This window comes from Lingula anatina, chromosome 6 (assembly GCF_051362555.1).
Source record: "Lingula anatina isolate TDL-2025a chromosome 6, LinAna3.0, whole genome shotgun sequence".
NCBI classification, from domain to species: Eukaryota; Metazoa; Brachiopoda; class Lingulata; order Lingulida; family Lingulidae; genus Lingula; species Lingula anatina.
In genome coordinates this window covers 4,362,323-4,381,574 of record NC_141772.1, presented here as the reverse complement: position 1 = coordinate 4,381,574, position 19,252 = coordinate 4,362,323, and the positions used below count along the sequence as shown (strand labels likewise).

The following is a 19,252-nucleotide window of genomic DNA, read 5'->3' as shown; positions in this document are numbered from 1 at the left end:
GGCCATTTTCATGCCTACCTGGTACCAGCTGCCATTGCGGTTTCAAAACACGTGATGAAGTGCCAAATGCCTTTCACAGCTACGTGCAATATAACGTATAGCATTTGAAACCGTCTACATAATGGGCATCAGGAATTCATCCAAATGCTATCAGACCGACGGATTTGAATAATTTCACTATTTTTAGATACACGGAAACGGAAACGGGTGGAGTAACCAAACGTGTTTTTTTTTTTTTTTTTTTTTTGTGTGTGTGTGTTTGTGTGTGTGTGTAGGGTGGGTACAGTTTGTGAGTTTCACAGACAGTATGATTCGCTACTACCATGATCTAAGGTAACTGTATCACCATGAAGAGTGCTTTTTTTTTTTTTTTTTTTGTAATTAAGGTTTCTTGTCGAAGTCGAGTCGTTTTTGCGGTTACCTCTCGACACAACCAGTTGTAGATAGTCTTTAAGGTACCTAAAATCTGAACACACGGAACACGTTTAGTTTAAAAACATATATGTAATCTTAATATTAAGTAACTGTAAGCAATGGTAAAATGTGCTTGAAACGAAAAACACCCACAATCATTTCTGTTGTGGCATCCAAAAGATAAACTTCTATATAAAGCCTTGGCATGGTAAGCAAATAAAAATCCCTCGATTTATTAAGAAAATAACTGTTTTTAGAAAGAATGCCAGGCAAATCAATATGATGGATACACCAATGGATCGCTGGGCAAAAAGCAAAAGACCTATAAACTACTCACAAATTATCAGATACAGCAAAATTCAAATAATCACTAAATAGTCCTCCTCACAATATAATAATTTGCTTTTGATTGAATTTAGAGATATATACATTTTAACTTTTGAAAAGAAGTACACGCAGATGGAACAGCAATTTAAACAACACATCACATCGAATGACATCCTTAAATTGACTCTAATGCTTTTTTAAGGCATGTTGAGTCTCACCGGCATAGTGTTAGGCAGAACTAACAATCACATTTGTGGGGCTGTAGTTAGAGTACTGCGCATACACGTTTATAATAAGATTACCCTGACATATACAGAACGTTCAGCTATGGCATCCGATAAAAATCGAAATATGCAGTCTTTTTGTTTATATAATGGTACTTGGCACCGACCAGTCGCTATATTCGACTGTGATAAAGCTTCTTTGCAACATCTTTCGAGTTATATCTTTCAAAAATATCCTTTTTTGATACGACAAGTCACCGCCAGTTTCATAAACCGAATGAAAGATAACAGATACAAACATATCATAGATATAGAATGTCCTCGTTGGTGAAGAAAGGTCACATTGCATACTGAAATTGGTGGCTGTCAGTACCGAAATAAAGTTTATCATACTGGCACTGTTATGTTGATTTCTTGAACATTTATGCCCAATACTACCTCAGCCAGTCTCTGCAAGATCGCTTCTCTCCTGAGGAACCATAATATCAATTCCAAGAAACTCATCCAAAGTTTTGCCAAACATAACTTCAAACATGCTTTTCTTGTCTTGCTCTTTGAACATTGACATTGGCAACAGAACGTATTTGGTGTCCATTGTATTAAGACTTAGTAAGGGATTGTCCCTGGTGGCGCTTTGTTTTTCGCTGGTCATTTGGTCCTTGGATCCCTGTTGTCGACTTGTATCACTTGGTGGCGCCGTTGTTGATCTTACCAGGGCACTTGTTCCATTAGCAGTTGCGGAAACTTTCTCTGAGATCTTTGTCGGTTTTTTTGTGCTGGTAAATCTGGCTTGCATTGGAGAACCCTTTGCCGTAAATTGTGGCGTGTTTGTCGTCTTCGTTTCATCAACACCCGTAGAAGACACAGTGCTGGTCAGAGAAGACCGTGATGGTACCGTATGCCTGGTCGATGACGAGTTCGATGTAGATGAACTAAGATGGTTACCGCGGAACGTCGGGGTAATAGCCTTCACCGGGACGGTCGTACTGGATGTAATTCTCTTAGGTGCCGACAAAAGTCTTACTAATACAGACCAGCCTCTTGACCCCGACTTGCGCTTCATTGCCGTGGTTTCCTTGACCTTTGAGGTTGTTGCTTTCCAAGGTGTTGTTACTGAAGTTGGTGGTTTTATCGTTGTGGTCTTTTTATTTGAGGATGGGACTTTAAAGCTCTTCGTTGCAACGGTGGGTGATGCTTGTTTATTCACTTTGCTTTGTGGCGTAACTTTAGTTGCTGAGGTTTTTGTGACCAGTGTTGTCTTCAGAGGAAGTGACGTCATTATTGTGCCATTAGGCATGCCGGTAATTTCGTCCAGTGTTCCGTTATGGGTGTGATTCCCTATCTGTATAACAACGCTGTCGTTTGCAATTTCATTAGTGTCTCCTTGGTCATTCTGAAGTTTAGGGTGATCAGGTTGGTCGACCGGAACCGGACTGTTGGTGCTGGTGGTAGTTGATGGTAGTTTGACACAAAAGGCATTCTTGAAGTCGAAGCCATCTGGTGGAACTATTGGGTAACCTTTTCTTAATTTAAGGTCGTAGCACCACAGACCACTGGCACACCTGACAATATAAAAGAGGATTTGGTCAGGCTCATCAAACAGTTTTCAATAATCATTCCTTTAGTATAGTTTTGTAAACCAATTACCATACTGTTTTTATAGAATGGATTTTGTTATTGATAGAAATATGTGCAATATTTGAAATATTTTCATTTGTCTTGGCGAAATACCCAAGTTCGAATATATGCATGTATACAGTAAGTATGGACAAATAGCAATATTTTAAATAAAAAGATAATGCAAAGTACACTTAAGTCTGTCAGATAGTTTTTAAAGCCGTTATTTTCGATTTCAGATTTATGGTCTCTCAAAAGTACGGTTCGAAAATACTTTCCAAGTCGAAAATAATTATTCTTCCTTTGCTGCCACAAAGGCGTGATGACACAAAACAAAAAATGCCAGACATGTGACTTATCTCTTGATTTATAATTAAAACATTAACCTTCTACATATTAAATATCGGACATAACTTTTCCAAAATGATTCACACGTGTTATGCTGTCTTAATTAGAGACAAAAATGTACGGAACGTGTAATTTTACTTCCAGTAAAACTACTGTAATTCGAGTGCGTGAATGCATGACATCGTCAGGTTATGCGCAAACAGGAATTCAAATAGAACTTTTATGAATGAATGCGTCTGAACGTGATAGTACTCTTCCATATGTTTCTGTGTTCCTCCACTGATGATGCATAAGGAGGCGTTTGTTCACATGGAACAGTTTAACTCACATAATTTCGCAATTAAACTTTATAATGGTGTAGTTTACAAACATTACACCGATGCAGTTAGCATACCCTGACGGAAATCTCGGATTTACACGTATGTTGCTTTCTGTGTTGTTAAAACTTCGGCTACTAAAGTAGAATCCCCATTGATGGAATCTGCTCTCAAATGAACGTTTTTATGATGTCGTTTATACAAGGTGCATTTTCAACCGGTAATACAGATAATACTAACAAAAAACCTTTAACTTTTTGAAAACTCTTTCTAATATAATAGTGTAAATTTTCTATTGTGTTGCTTTCGCACTGAAAATTACACATTGTCCTCTGCCGTACTTAAAATGAAGGTTACTGAAGAAAAAGATGTTTTTTCAAGCTGACTTTCAACTTTCTTTATTCTTTTAATTATTCATTTACAAATATATATAAATTAAACCCAGCTGTGGACAGCATTGCCTAAGAACAATGGTACACAACTTTTTTTTGTTAAAAAAATCTATTAGAGGAAAGAGTCTGTAAAAACTGAATAGATCGATGCCATTTTCAGGAGCAAGTCTATAGATCCATTACCCGATCTCAACGACTTTCTAAAAGCTGTTTACCCACTTGTTTGAAGAGAAACACAGTATCCCACCTTTAGGCAACATGGGTGGTTGGGGGTGGCAAAATAAAAAGGCGAATATAATTGCACTCATATTAATTCTAAAGGAGATTCGCCTCATTATGATCTTGACGGTTTATAAGAAACCAAGACCATGATAAAGTGCAGACACGAAAATTTTAAAGGTAGGAGGCAGTGATAGCTTGAAAAGTGGAACTAAAACTCAAATATTTTTATGTTCAATCAGCCTTTTCAAATTAAAGTTAAATCAGCAATATTGTGCATAAGGATAGAATATCTACACCTTTCTTTTTTTTTTTTTTTTTTTTTTTTTTATTGACACAATACTTCACAAATACAGCATATATGTAGTACAAAAAAGAAAACTACAGTCACTCCCACTCTCACACTTAAGAGAAAATATACTATGTTATATTAATTAAATTTTTTATGGTACGTTAAACATTCAGGTTGATAAGAAATTGATAACATTTGAAGTGTACCAGAGTGACTTATCTATTTTTATCACAATTTTTTAATTTTTATTTAAATAAAGGCTCCTGCACACACTCACGCATACCCAACCTCACACACACTAGCACGCACACCCTATTTATATACAAACAAATATATACAGATTTATATACATGTATAATTAGAAGTAAACTAATAAGTAATAAAAAGTAAAAAAGACAAACTGAAACAATAACTATATGTTTTGATTTGCTATACTCATTAAAGTAGATTTAAGTTCCGGTTTAAGTAGCAATCTAGAATTTAATTTAGTACTTTTGAAAATAAAAAATTTAGAATGAAGAATTACAAGGTTTTTAACTTTATCGCTACTTCCAAAAATGAGATCAGATGGCAGTATTTTGAAGACATTTCCTGTAATTTGACTTAACCATAGTTCAACCTCTGTCCAGAAAAGCTTCACTAATTCACAGTCCATAAATAGATGCTTTATCGTTTCAGCCTGTTTGTTGCACAAACTACAAAGAGGATTCTCGATCATATGGTATTTAAACAGCAACTCTTTGGTACCCAAAATTCTGTGGATTATTCTGAAATTAAACCATTTCAATCTTATTTCTTTAACTTTAACCAGGGCATTGGTATACGTTAGTTGCCAGTCTATTTTGATACCTAACTCTTGTTCCCATTTTTCTTCACATTTTGGTCTCTGACCGAGACTTTTTATGCAAATGTCATATATGCTTCTACATCCTTTTTTATCGTTACATAATGTTTTAACTGGGTTAGAGATCTGCGGTAATGGCAACATAACGTTAGCATTCAGAAGTCTAAGCACAGGGTAGGCACCAAAGGTTGCTTGCCTTAATCCATAATACAGAGTAAAAGGAATCTGAATTTCAAACTCTTCTACAAAATAGTCAAATGATAGGAATTTCCCTTCGCTGTTAAATAAATCTTGGATAATATGGAAACCTTTGTCATACAAATTCTTATAAAAAATTCTTCTGCCATCTGATAATACAGCAGGATTATACCAGATTGGAGTTCTGAGAATGACATCGAGACTATTACTTGCCATTTTTTCTGAATATTCTGAAAAGTATATTAAGATTTCTCTCCAAAAAGAATTGCGAATTTTAGATATTTCCTTTGCATAAGTTGGTCCAAACTGAGTCAATCTCTGAACATCCGATCCAGTGGCTTCAGCAAAAAGTTTATTTGTTATTTTATCAGAGGTTATCAATCTGCGAATCCAGGAAATTTTTAGCGCCCTCACAAAGGATTCTAAATGTATCATACGGCAACCTCCCTGTTTATAGTCCTGAATAAGTGTTTTACGGGCAACTTTTTCTGTTTTACCGTGCCAAATAAATTTGAATAGCATATTTTGTAAATTTTGCAGCCACTCTTTGGTAGGGCTCGGAAGAGAGAGCAGTAGGTGTGTTATTTTTGAAATAATTAAAGACTTCACTACAGTAATCTTACCTAAAGTAGTAATATTTCTTTTTCCCCACCGATACATTTCTAATTCTATTTGCTGAAGCTTGCTGGTATAATTCAACTCATTCATTTGTTCTAAATCAGCTGTGAAAACTATACCTAATATATTAAAAGGGTTGTTAGTCCATTTAAGATTGTTATCTTTACAGATAATTTCTCTACTGTTGGCCTTTGAACCAATCCATATGGCTTTAGTCTTACTAATATTGGGCTTAAGCCCCGAGTACTTGGAAAACTGAAACAGTAAGTCGAGTGCACTCTTTAAACTTTTCTCTGAGCCATCTAAAAAAGCACTGTGTCATCTGCGTACTGAGATAGTTTTACTTCCACCCTCCCCAAGTTTATTCCTGTTATGTTATTGTTTTGTCTTATAAGAATAGCTAGGATCTCAACACATAAATTAAAAATGTAGGGTGATACAGGGTCTCCCTGTCTGCAGCCTCTGCCAATTTTAAAGAAATTAGAGAAAATACCATTTTGTATTACACATAATTCAGGATCATTATATAGAACATCTATCCATTTTTTAAAGTCATCACCAAAATTAAAAAACGAGAGAGTTTTTTTCATAAAATCCCAAGATATGCTATCAAATGCTTTAAGGAAATCTACTGAGAGTATCATTCCTGGGATTTTTTTATCTTTTGTAATTTGCAAAACATCATAAACAATTCTAGTATTCTCACCAATGAACCGTCCTTTCAAAAATCCCGTTTGATTTTCATGTATAAGCAAATGTAAAACTTTTTTTAATCTATTTGAAATACAAGCAGAGAGGATTTTATATGAGATGTTTAAGAGAGATATCGGCCTCCAATTTTCTAAAAATTCCCGTGGTTTATCCCCTTTGGGTAAAATTGAAATAACCCCTTGTTTCTGGGTAATGGACAAGTGACCTTTAGCAAACCCCTTATTATATGATCTCACAAGAAACGTTCCTATATCATTCCAGAAAAATTTAAAAAATTCGACAGAAAAACCGTCGGGGCCAGGTGATTTGTTGTTCTTCATACTTTTTAAGGCTATTAGAGCTTCCTGATAAGTAATTGTTCCCTCTAATTGCCTAGCCGTATTGTCATCTAATATGTTTATTTTGTCTTTATCGATTATATTATTCCAATCAAAAATTTCAGAGTAGTTATCTTGTTTCGAGTAAAGATGGTTATAGAAATCTCTGATTTCTTTCAAAATTTCTGCTTGATCGGTAATAATACGGCCTGTCTCCCTTATAATTTTCTTTACAGTTTTATTTACAAAATTTCTTTTTTCCAGGGATAAAAAATATTTAGTTGGTTTTTCCCCTTCCTCTGACCATTTTACTTTGGTTCTTATATAGACCCCTCTAATATGTTCATGTCTCATTTCTTCTTCCTCTAGTTTCAGAGTCTGGAGCTGGTTTTCTAAATTCGATGTGGGGTTATCTGTATACATGGAATATAATTTCTTAATTTTTTCAGCCAGGGTCTTCATTCTTATATTTTTCTCCTTTTTCTTTGCTGAACTATAGGCAATGGTATAGCCTCTAACCTGTAATAATATCTGTTCAAAAAATGCTTGCTCATCCACAAGAAAGTCCAGATCATTGTCACTAATTTTACATAACTCTGCTTTGTTATATGGACTGGCACAATATTGATATTTTAGATCCTCTATTATTTTCTTTACTCCTCTTATATACTCAAAATCTTTTAGAAGGCTGTTATTCATTTTCCAGAAACCTTTCCCTTTTTTCTGCTCAGAGAGAGTAAGTTTCAGATGTATCATTGCGTGGTCTGTTCGGTATCCATAAGTTATCTCAGTTTGATCAACAAGATTCATGAGTTCGTTAGAAATAAGGAAAAAGTCAAGCCTAGCTCTTTTTACAGGGTTATTAGAGGACCAAGTGAATTGTTTCCTCTGTTCATGTTGAGCTCTCCATGGGTCTATCAAATTGAATTTAGTTTTCAGCCGTAAGAGAGCATCTCTTGCTTGGGGATTATTAACACGTCTGTAATTATAATAATCTAAATCACTATCTTGAACTAGGTTAAAGTCCCCCATCATTATCACAAAGTGACCCTCAAAATCTTCTATGATATTTCCGAGGTGAACAAAAAATTCCGGGTCATCTTTGTTTGGTCCATATAAATTAATAAGTAAAACAGAGTAATTATTTTCAACTTCAATTTCGATAATCAAATAATTTCCATCTTTTCCGAACAACGTTCTCATTATTTTAAATTCAAAGTTATTGTTGAAAAGGATTGCCGTACCTCTTGAATTTGATTTGCCAGGGCTCAGAAGGGTTTTATATCCCCACAAGGAATGTACTTTTGATTTGTCCCTATCTGTAAAGTGGGTATCTTGGATACAATATATTGAGTATTTCTGTTGTTTCAAATAGTTCAGGACGTCTCTTCTCTTTTGAGTACCTCCAAGACCCCTACAATTCAAACTAACGATATGCAAACTCATAGATTAAATAACAATTTTGTGAATTATAATACTTTCAAGTAATCCAGTACGCAGATGACATCCATAGATTGTGTATATCTATGGAATATATGGCTCATTATATCGGTGTAAAATATTTTGTAGAGTAAGCAAGTCCACATCACAGTTATACATGCAGATATCATGATAATATATTCATTCATATCTGGTGTAGTGCTCCAATTATGCATCACTTCACAAACATACAACCCCATACATACATTAACCCACATGTCATTTGACCCTAAACATTGCTTGATCAGGATGCTCTCACCTATGAGGTTTGCATACATCACACATTCATACACATGACACACACTCACATAGACAAAAATTTTGTTCGTAAAACAAAAAACAAAGTAAGATAACATAAATACAATCATCCCACACATTTCGAGTATCAGTACTTGCAGCATGTTCTGAAAATTGAGGTACCTAATGATCCCACAGAATATCAAATTGTAACATTGATAATATTTTGCATAATGTTATGGATGAGCACCAATTCAAAAAATATTTTTACAACATTAATATTTGAATGTTAGGGATCAGCACTCACCTTATCTTTATTGGTCTATGTAAAGGATATTCTGTACATACCAGTGAAAGCATTATGTGGGTTATTCTCCTTCCCAAAAACAAGGTTTATTGGAAGATAAGAAGAACCTTATGGTTATTTCTCTATTAATCGTAAAGCATGAGAAGTAGTAACAATTGGGATCTACATGTGTACCTAGAAAATATGGAAGAAGAAAGTTTATAAACATAAAGTGATAAAGATAACCAAGCAAATTCTACACCTTTCTTACTTACTTTTTTTTACAAAAATTAACCATAATATTACAGAATTGTGACGAAAGGAACTAGAGAAGAAAACCAAACGTTTGTCTTGGAGTTTTGATCAAGATTAAGGTTATTTTTGGAGCTCAAAATACCTTTTTTTCTTCTTAAACAGCTGTATCTGTTACGTCTTAAGGGATCTTCTCTTAAATTAATATCATGAAGTTTGAAATATTAAATGGCCATTTTGATTTATTTTAAATTTTGAACTCCTAGGACGAAAGAGGGCGCTCGATGTATATTTCTAACAAAAAAATAACATGCAAATCTAAACAGCATCCAAGGTTGAATCTGTTTCTTCGTATTTTAATTAGGAACATTTGTAAAGTTAAAACGCCCAATTTGCATTTGGGCACAATGAAATAAAACAGATAAGAATGAAAACGCTGCTTATTTAACAACAGAAACAAAGTTTTAATGTCGTTGATCTCGATCGATATCACTTTTCTGAGGTCTCCTAATCAACATATTGACGACAGCCAAACTTAGTTATTGAATAATATCGATTATAGAGAAACTTCATGAGAGGGGCTTTGAAATGTACTGCAGTCTGTCGCTCATATCAATAATTGATTAAAGATAGACCTACTGCATGATCATTAATTTCCATTGCGAAGTGTCGCTGTGGGTCGTGTGCACGTGTGGCATTAATTTCTTCTTTCTTTGAGACACATAAATATTTAATTTTGTAATATCTACAACGCTTACCTTGCTGTGTATGCTCCACACCTGGCAAACTGAGGGAGAGCGCACTCGGGGCAACATCCACACGGCCTCAGCACCACTTCGCATCCTTGGACGATTGGGCAGGGTCCGGTCATGGTCAACCAGCATGGTTTGCAGGACCGAGCGTCCGTATGACCAACCAGGATCAGTTGTAAGACGGCCACCCATGCTGCAGCTACAGCAGCCCGATGAAGAATGCTCGTATCCATTTCCCGGGCGATCGCTATGTTGTCTTCTATGTGTATCAGTTATGTTTAAAACGCGACGTTTTCCTTTTATTGCGTTGTTTTTGTCCTTGTAATCCAGATATGTGAAAAAATGCACCGTAAACACTTTCAATAGAGTATTTCACAAAAACAAATGACTAAACTCGAACGACTTTAACTGCGTTGCTGAATTCAGTTGACGAAGTACCGCGTCCCTATAAACTTGTCAAACAGATAAAAGTCCCGGGGAATGAGCAGTTTAACTTATATGATGTCAATTACCGCAAAATTAAGGGGCATTTATCTCCATGGGACGCAACGAACCGCAGCTTTGTCGCTCTGGCACTCCTCAGGAGGGGGTCTCTTCAGATTTTTTTTTCAAACTCCTCAATCATCCCCCTGCCATGCATTGTATATTACGTTTTTGAGGCTCAGTTTTTAATAAGAAAAATTAACCATATTTGCAGGTGCTTGTCTTCCGGTGTTGGGTCATAACCCACGTGAAATTTTTATTCAGAGGTGTTAAAGTGTCTTCTTCTTACTTAATCACCTGAATGTTTTTAGTGTACGAATGTCACTTTTGACGTCTTAGTTTTGAAAGAAGGGGGAGTTGTTCATTTTTACATGCAGGTGTCACTTTTTCCGTTATTCTTCTTAGGCGCATAAAAATCATGTTTGTTTCATGCAAAGGCATCTTTATCACTTCCCCTGACGTATTTTGAATTTTTTACTTGCAGCTTGCGTATCAGATATCAAAAGGCGATATATAATGCAAATTGGCAGGTGCTCCTTTTCCGATTAATGCTCAAAACTTTCGAGCATGTTCCACACCTCGTTACTTAATCTTGGTATAGTTGTGTGTGAGGGCATGTGTGAATTCGGTTAGTGAAATGGACACGCTCATTTGCCTTACTATTTCAAATATGTTACATACGCCATTCATATGTGTCACTATTATTTCTCTCTTTTTTTCTTGGGTGTACCAAAGTGTAGTAAGAAAATAAATAAGAGCATTCCCTACTAATTGACCAAATTCATAGGGGTTCCCTTTCCGACCAATGTGAAACAACGAGCGGATATGTGCTTAACATCCATTTTGTTGGTGATTATTTTTTTGCACGATTTATAAGTGTCGTTTTTTCGTATATTTAACTTGCGATATTTAAAGTGGCGTAACCTGACTTTATCAGCCTTTTTCTCTTTTTCGTCCTTGAAAGTATCAATTATCCTGTCTATTGGTTTCCTATGAATCATGTTGATAAACATAAGGCCTACATGATTTTTCGCGGATTTTACTTGCGTTAACGGACGTTTTAATTACCGAAACGTGTCAGAAACGTAATGCATCTTCAAATGTCATTTGTCCACCTACAGTATAGAACACGTAAATTTAAGATGAACTACCCTCTTTCAACTTTTTTAAATGCGGCTCTCACAGTCTTTAATGTTCTTAATAAAATGGAAATGCAATAAGGTAGTCTATCAAATAATTACGATGGAAATTTTATCATGAATCTTAGAACAGCTAGAATATTCCTCAAAATTTTTTCAGATTAATTTAAAACTTTTAATGGTGTACGTTAATTTCATGTAAATTCACGTCAAAAGGTCAAGTGCAACAATAATGTCTTCAAAAGGGGATACAAAACATAGTTACCAAATATACACGACATAAACAAAATATTATACATACTGCGACTTTAACAGATAGAAAGATAAATAAATACATGTATGGTGTTTTATAAACGTGACACCTGTTTCCAAATAACACAACAAAATTATTATATACAAAAATAACGCACAGTCATAATTGCCTCACAGGTAAATGAATGAATTCGTGGCGCTGGAAGTTTTTTTAAGGCCATTGAGATATACTTTGCACAGGTTTTGACGCGTTTGTCATTAGAACATTTTATTTTTCGCCATTATTGAACTCGAGAGAAGTGGATAGCATATCCGAGACATTGTTGAACAAAATTTCCATTAAAGAATTGTTCCTGGATGAAAAAGAAGGTATATTTGATTTTGAACTACATTGGAATTGCATATCCCACCACAGTCTTTTTATCAGCTGGGTCAGCAGGCTGTTTATATCTATCTAGTTTCACATGAAGAGGAAACATCCCTATATGACCACAAGAATATACCAAGAAAGCACATAACACGTGTGCCAACTTTAAATAAGGGCAAAAAATAATCAAATGTAAAAAAATAATACATACATACAAGCACTATGTAAATTTTCGAGGGCCATATTTTCTTTTCACTGTTGCAGTTGTCAAATAATGGTTTTAGTAAAAACATAACTTAGCAATATAGGCCTATAATGAATTAATGTATCTTTCCGTTTGTGGGATTGAGTTGCGCGTGCGTGGAAGGGGTAGTCGCACTTTACTCTACACTTCTGTGACCAAAGTAACGTTTTTAGTGCAAAAAGGAGAACAGTCACCCTTGCTGACCCAAAGGTCAGTCATCACTACTACCAAAGACAATTTATTAAAACACAACACGTAAGACGCCAGGAACGAGGTTTATAAACCTCGGCTTTTAAACGCAGTTGTCTGCATGTCGACCACCATTAAAGCGGTCACGGTACAGAGAGACCCAGTTACACGGTTTTATGTTTAAATCATTGACCATTGTCCCTGAATTTGTCACCCGTTCACCTTTGAGCCACGGTGCATGTACAGTATATGTGACTGAAGGGACAGTCTGGGGGAACACTGCCAACAGATCAAAAAATGGTATACTCCTGTTTAAGTAAGATCCATAGGTAGTAGATTTATATAATTTATTGGTTCGAAACAATAATGCCTTTAGGCCAAAAATTTGGTATACTTCAGTTAAAGGGATAACTGTTCGTTTTGGACAAAAATGAATTTTCCTGGAGTAAACAACAATTTTCCCATACTTACCAATGGTTAATGAATCCATTTCTACATTCAAAGTTAGTCCCTGGTTTATTTCCAAAAAGTTTTATTTTTTACAATAATCTCTTAAGAGATTATTACAGAGTATAGCCATCTATGGAGGTCACGTGGTCCGATGACAAGCTCAGATATGAGAATAATAGCTATAACTGCCGTTTTCGTGGTAAAACAATAGATTATATTTCTATAAGTTGATAACAATGTTTTATTGTGAAATATAGAACTCATATGAAGAGTTACTATCCCTTTAAATCCATATTAGCGGACTTGTAAAGAAAATGCTGTTATAAAATATAAACATTTAACGGGCGCAATGCTTCATTTTATGGGACGACTACTAATTTTTCTAGGATTAAGTAAGACTAAAATGGTGGTCTGTAAGTTGATGCCCCTTCAATTGGTAAAGTGCATAATGTTTCGAAAAGGGAAAAAAGAAACAATAGTAACCTTCCTGTTCAGGACTCACATGTTTGAAGGCAAATTTCTTTTTGTTTTTAATGTATTTAAACGATTTAAAGAGTTTCATTCAAGTAAAAAAACATTACGCGAATGACGGGCAACACAAATACCACCATACAACCATTTTAAATTATTTTACTTTACCGTAAATGAAAAATAAGGGAATACATAAAATAACTCGACCATGGAAAATTGGGCTTCAACAGTTATGACCACCATTTTGGAGTTTCTGCTTCAGAGGAGTGATGATCATTGTGCCGAGTAAATGTCAAAGACTTCCTATATATTCTGTTAAGTGTCTTTATGTCTCAAATTCCATAAACATTCCCTTTAACAACGTGCATCAAGCGCTATTTTAACGCAATTGTCAGTCAGGTATTAAATGGGTCGGACAAAGACTGCTTCGTGGAGCAGAACGCTTTTTAGCAAAGACCATACATCCCCCAACCCCATTCTATACATAAAGAAGGCTTAAAGCATTTTGATAAAGTGAGAGTGCTTATGAGGCAGAACCGTAAAAATTAGCGTGCGGAACGCTGTGAATGTCCACATTGAAATAAAGTGACTCTGTCGCTCCTATAAAGACATCAATTTAGCATGTATCACAGTCAAAATTCTGTTTCTGGACGACAAAAGACCTTATGAAAAACCAGTATTCCTTTAATTGATTTTTGGGGTAGAACCATCAAGACATACAGCAATAATAATAATAATAATAATAATAATAATTCGGATTTGGCACAAATCGTACAAGGAGAAGGTTGGATTTGTAAATAAAACGCCCGGTTTTTATTTATTTATTTATTTATTTCCTAAACCGTTCTAACCTCTCTGGGAAGCATAGAACCCAAGCATGTAGACGGGTTTACAAATGAAACGATTATGTCATGAATGAAATACCGACGGAGAAATCAAGTAGCATGAAGTCTATTTAAGTTGATCATGTAATTTGCAAGATGTTCTTATATGCCTCACTTCTGCACAGCTTGATTCTTACCAAAAGCCTTAATTGTAAGTAGTTTGCTATTAGGGATACATCATTTATGTGTATGTGACAGGGTGTCTCGCACACGATGTATCTTTTTTAACGCACAGCCCACACAAAAGTCAAACAAAATGAATTTTTTAGACATTAGGGAAATGCAAAATAAAAAAAAATCACTCTTATTTCAATTTAGTTAAGACAACTTTTTTCTTTGCAATGTGCAAAACAAATAAAATATGGTTTTCAATTCAAAGTAACATCTTTCAAATTATTGACTTGTCTTTAACACCTTTGAACAAATTAGCCCTTTAATCCTAATTAAAATAACATTAATAATTCTAATGGTAGACAATGGTGTTTTGATGTGTCTATTATGAGATATCGCTTTTTAATTATATTATTCTGCACAGACGTTTTACAAAATAAACAGTCTCTTTAATCATCATGAAAACAATTTACGACTGCGGAAATAACACCATGTGCAATATTGAAAAGAACGCAGATCGTAGGCGTTTAATTATTAAGTGTGTGGCAATTTTATTAAAATCTACTCCATGCACAAAATTTTAATATATTTGTTGTTAAGAAGAATACCGCAGTGTCTTGTACGACCACGACAACGCGGTTAAAATGGCGCCACCAGGCTCCGCGGATGGTTTGAAAACAAAAAAATATACATTTTTCATCGATACTGTTTATGAGTTATACACCTGTCTAATTAATATACAGCATTGTGTTATGATTAAACAGGATTATGTATATATGCTTGTCGTGCTTCCTTTGCGTAATGTCGTCACCTGGTTAGCAATTTCTATCTGGTAAAAAACGATCACGAGTACTTTTGGCATCAGACAAAAATATTTTTTGGCTTGTGTGTCAACGAATGATAAAATGACTGGCAGCAGACGACAGTTGGAATATATATGTTTTGGCATTTGTGGGAAGTTACTTAGTGACAGAGGAATTAGCTACTCAAATTGCGTTGGAATAGATGCACAGAGCGAATTTAAAAAAGTAGGTCTATTGTAATTACATTATATTTTAGAATATCAGAATAAGAGATCGTAAATGTTTTAAATGATCATATTCGTTTTAACAAACTGCTGTAAGTGACCGCTATGGTACTCATCTTTTACAAATTTGTACTCATAAATTAAAATTCATGAGTACAAACTTGTACAAGTTGCAGTTTTGTTCAAATAGATAAAGTAATAAAACTCCCTACGCCTACTCAATTACAGTATTGTTTTTTTACGCAAAGTGAAGATATTGGTACATAGAATAAAATATAAAAACATTCATTTGTTCAAGGACACAGTTAAGTACCGAAAATGTGTTTTCAAAAAAATACCTTTATACAAGTTGTAATTTTGGGCGTGAAAGATGAAAAAATAATGGTGGGTAGGAATAAGAAAAATTATGGAAGATGTCAGAAATTTGGTTATTGCATTTTCCCGCTTGAAACCAAACGGCCCCTCTTAGCCTTACATGTTGTAGAATAGAATATGTGAGGGGCATCCCGTTCTTCAAGAAAACAATGGCATTTTAAATGTACATGCCAGAAATAATTTTGAATAAGTGTGCTCTATTACTACAGCAGGAATTGAAACTTAAAACACCGGAACAGTTGTGTTCAGCGAAAGGAATTAACTATCATCGTTTTAAGTGCATACTTTAAGGATGCCATTCAAATCGGTCGTAAAAAGGGGAATGAACTCTTGGTCGGTACACTGATAATATGTCTCGTTAAGAAACAGATGAATGTTTCCTCCTATACTCTGTTATTGCTACGACCTGCCTAACAGTGATGTTATGTGTAATTGTCGACCACGGGCACGGTGGACTGTCTTTTATCACATTGTATGCTTTTTTATCACATTCCAGCCATTCACCGGGATAAATGCTCACTTCTGTCATGGTGCTCCACGTTTCTTGTAAACAAGAACCATTTACGTCCAGTGTCTCTCTGATGTCTGAAGACCACCCTTGTAGAAATGTCCACTTAAAGTGACCAGGACTAACGACATCCTTATTGAGTGAAAGCAAATGGCTGCTCTTTATGCTCCTTGCTTATCTCTTGCTGTTTTAAAAAGGCGATGACATATGTCCAAATTAGAGTCACCACCATGGGCGTTATGCTCGTTTCTTCAGTAAGCAAACGACTGCACATGCCGCTTCTTTTGTTGAGAAACACACACATACCATTGTTCCGTTTTGAAAACCACCCCCCACGATAAGTTCCAAAGCGGTCAATTACAGCAATTTATTGAGTAAGGCTACTGACCGAGACAACTGACCACCTCTGCGTCTTGTTGGGAAGCAGATAAATGACCAACGGCTCGCTGACAGTAACGAGGCCACCCAAGGGGACTGCACTGGCAGCATCCAAAGACTATTGGAGATTGAAATCGGCCCACTGAGGAATGGAACCGACTGCACTTAACGCACTCTTGTGAGAGAACATTAGATATACCCGAAGAGTACCTTCAGCAGTGATACAATGGACACAGGACTTTAATCTATGCTGTATATCATTTAAGTGCGTCAAAGGTGTCAGTGCTATTTTAAGTTTGTGTAGTAATTATATACTGAACAATAATGTAAGAGAAAAACGCACTCAGAATGCACAATTTTTATTAACTTTAGATTGCATACATTGCAATCATGTATGATACACATCCCAGAGTAATGTATGTTTAAAATGCTTCTATCAATTTCTGCAAATAGTTCATTGCCAATGTATAGAATTGTCACTGTCAATTAATAAAAAAATTCATTTCAGATATTATTTGAAAAATGTTCCATTTAGGTGCTCATGGCGCATTGCAATATTAGGATTAATTATAAAGATAAGCCCGTAAAAGTAAACTACCGAAATACCGTCTGTTAAATATGAGATATTTTGGAATAAGTTTAGAGACACACTGATACCAATATTTTTCCTTCGATGTTCGTGTCAAAAGTTTTTTTTCAGAGTAAGCAGTTAACACCCTAAAATGCAGCTATACTACATGTATATCCCAGTATGTCTATATCATATGCATTGAGCACTTCACATGCTTTTGTCATACGTGTAAGGTATAATCTATACAACAGTAGGGTGTTCCTCACATCGGTATATTACGCATTGGTATATGGCCAACAATTCAAATAAATTTTTACCATCACTCATATAGTTTGCCAGTGCGAATAGGCAATATACGTAAATGGTTTAAAATTAAATCTGTGTCGAATAATAAACAATTACATTGACGTCCATCGCATAAAACACAGAAAAGCATTAAGATAAAAAACGTTTATAACGTTATGTTGAGTGGGTGTTACAGAAAAGCGAGGTCAACGTTGCGGCACCAAATGGACATTAAAGATAACCAAATTTTGTGTGAAGATATAAAACACAAAACCTTACTGCAAGTAAAATGAGATTTTAAGGAAGGAGTGGACGTCTAACTGATATATGACGTCAAAAAAGAGACATAAAAATGTTAAAAAGACATAAAGTAAAAATAATCCAGCTCATTTAAGCTGTTTCTGGTTTATAACAAAGGTACCCATTGTCCAAAACCTTCTATTTCACACAAGACCTCGTTTCACAAATCACCGTAAACCGCAAACAGAAGATTAGTCGGCTAGGAATTTTGCATTTCACAAAGAATTTTGTTTTGTTTACCGTGCGTACTTCAAGTACTGAAACTTAATTCAAAATGTTTTTTTTTGTTGTCACAGTTATAAAGCTGCCTTTGGTTATAGTTACAGTAACTAAATTTGATTGGACTAGTCGGTCGTGAAGCTTCCGATAATTGCGACCGCTACGTTTAAATAAAGTTGTTGACAATCTGAGTTTATCAATACTAATTAATCCAATTACCTCTAGTTTTTTTTCTTTTTGTGAGTTGTGCTTGTTAAGACAGAAAATGTGAATATGTAATGCACTATGAGTCCATGACATGAAGTTAAAAAGAACAAAGAATCACAAGCTCTGCATATAACATGTACATACATCCCATTGAGATTCGAAACCTTTGGTAAATCATTCCAGACAATTGTCGACGTTAGTAAGACCGATTTCCTTTCGTTCCAAATCACATTTTGTCTGAACACTCCTAATCGTTGGGCATTTTCCCAAATACGTCACCACAGTTTTAAGATTTAAAAACGTTTTATGTACCCCCTGGATGGAGCACCACCTAGTCCCCGTGAACTTACCCTGGGACAATGGCCACACCGCCTCTGAGTTTGTGGTTTTCTTAATTCAAAAATAAACTATACTGGGGTGAGTGTTTATCATTTTGTGCGTTTAATAGGGTGCTCGAATGCCGAGGTTGATGCACGTATATTTCATCTTGTGACAAGTGAACTAACATGATGCACCATGACTCAGCTGGCAAACGACCTTGGTGAAAACAGAACTTTCGCCTTCTTTTTTTTTTACTTTCACTATCCTGAACAATTTAGGGCAGAGGAATGGTAAATTGCTTTCTTTTGTCTTGTTTTGCTTATCATCATTTCCCCCTTTTTTGGGGGGTGGTGGGGGGGGGGGGTGGTGGTGGTGGCAAGGAGTACCTTTGAAGCAAAGTGGGGGGGGGGGGGGGGCACGTGAGCACTATTTTTTAACCATTAGTGATTTTAATTAATAATGCAACGTACATGTAGATAAGAATTGGTGCGTTTTAAGTTAAAATCAATGTCGTCTACCAAAATTTTAAAAAGATTGCTTTACATGTTTTATAGCTAGCGTTTTAAACAATCAAAATAAAATGTGAAATGAGACAAAAACCACTTATTTGGCATTGCAAATCTTGTA

General features: G+C 35.3%; 1 protein-coding gene across 1 annotated transcript; it reads right to left on the bottom strand.

The window, feature by feature from the left end:
• Positions 1-223: 223 nt before the first annotated feature.
• On the bottom strand, positions 224-10,488 carry LOC106180453 (uncharacterized). Its single transcript, XM_013564440.2, has 2 exons — positions 9,851-10,488; positions 224-2,527 (listed from the first exon to the last, which is right to left on the bottom strand). Exons 1-2 carry the CDS (start codon positions 10,075-10,077, stop codon positions 1,405-1,407), a joined length of 1,350 nt encoding a protein of 449 aa, XP_013419894.2. The 5' UTR covers positions 10,078-10,488; the 3' UTR covers positions 224-1,404.
• Between the last annotated feature and the right edge of the window lie 8,764 nt (positions 10,489-19,252).

Coding starts and splice junctions, on each gene's coding strand:
- LOC106180453 (XM_013564440.2), bottom strand. CDS start 10,077: ATGGATACGAGCATTCTTCATCGGGCTGCTGTAGCTGCAGCATGGGTG. Junction 2,528..9,850: donor TGTGGAGCATACACAGCAAG/GTAAGCGTTGTA, acceptor TTATATTGTCAG/GTGTGCCAGTGGTCTGTGGT.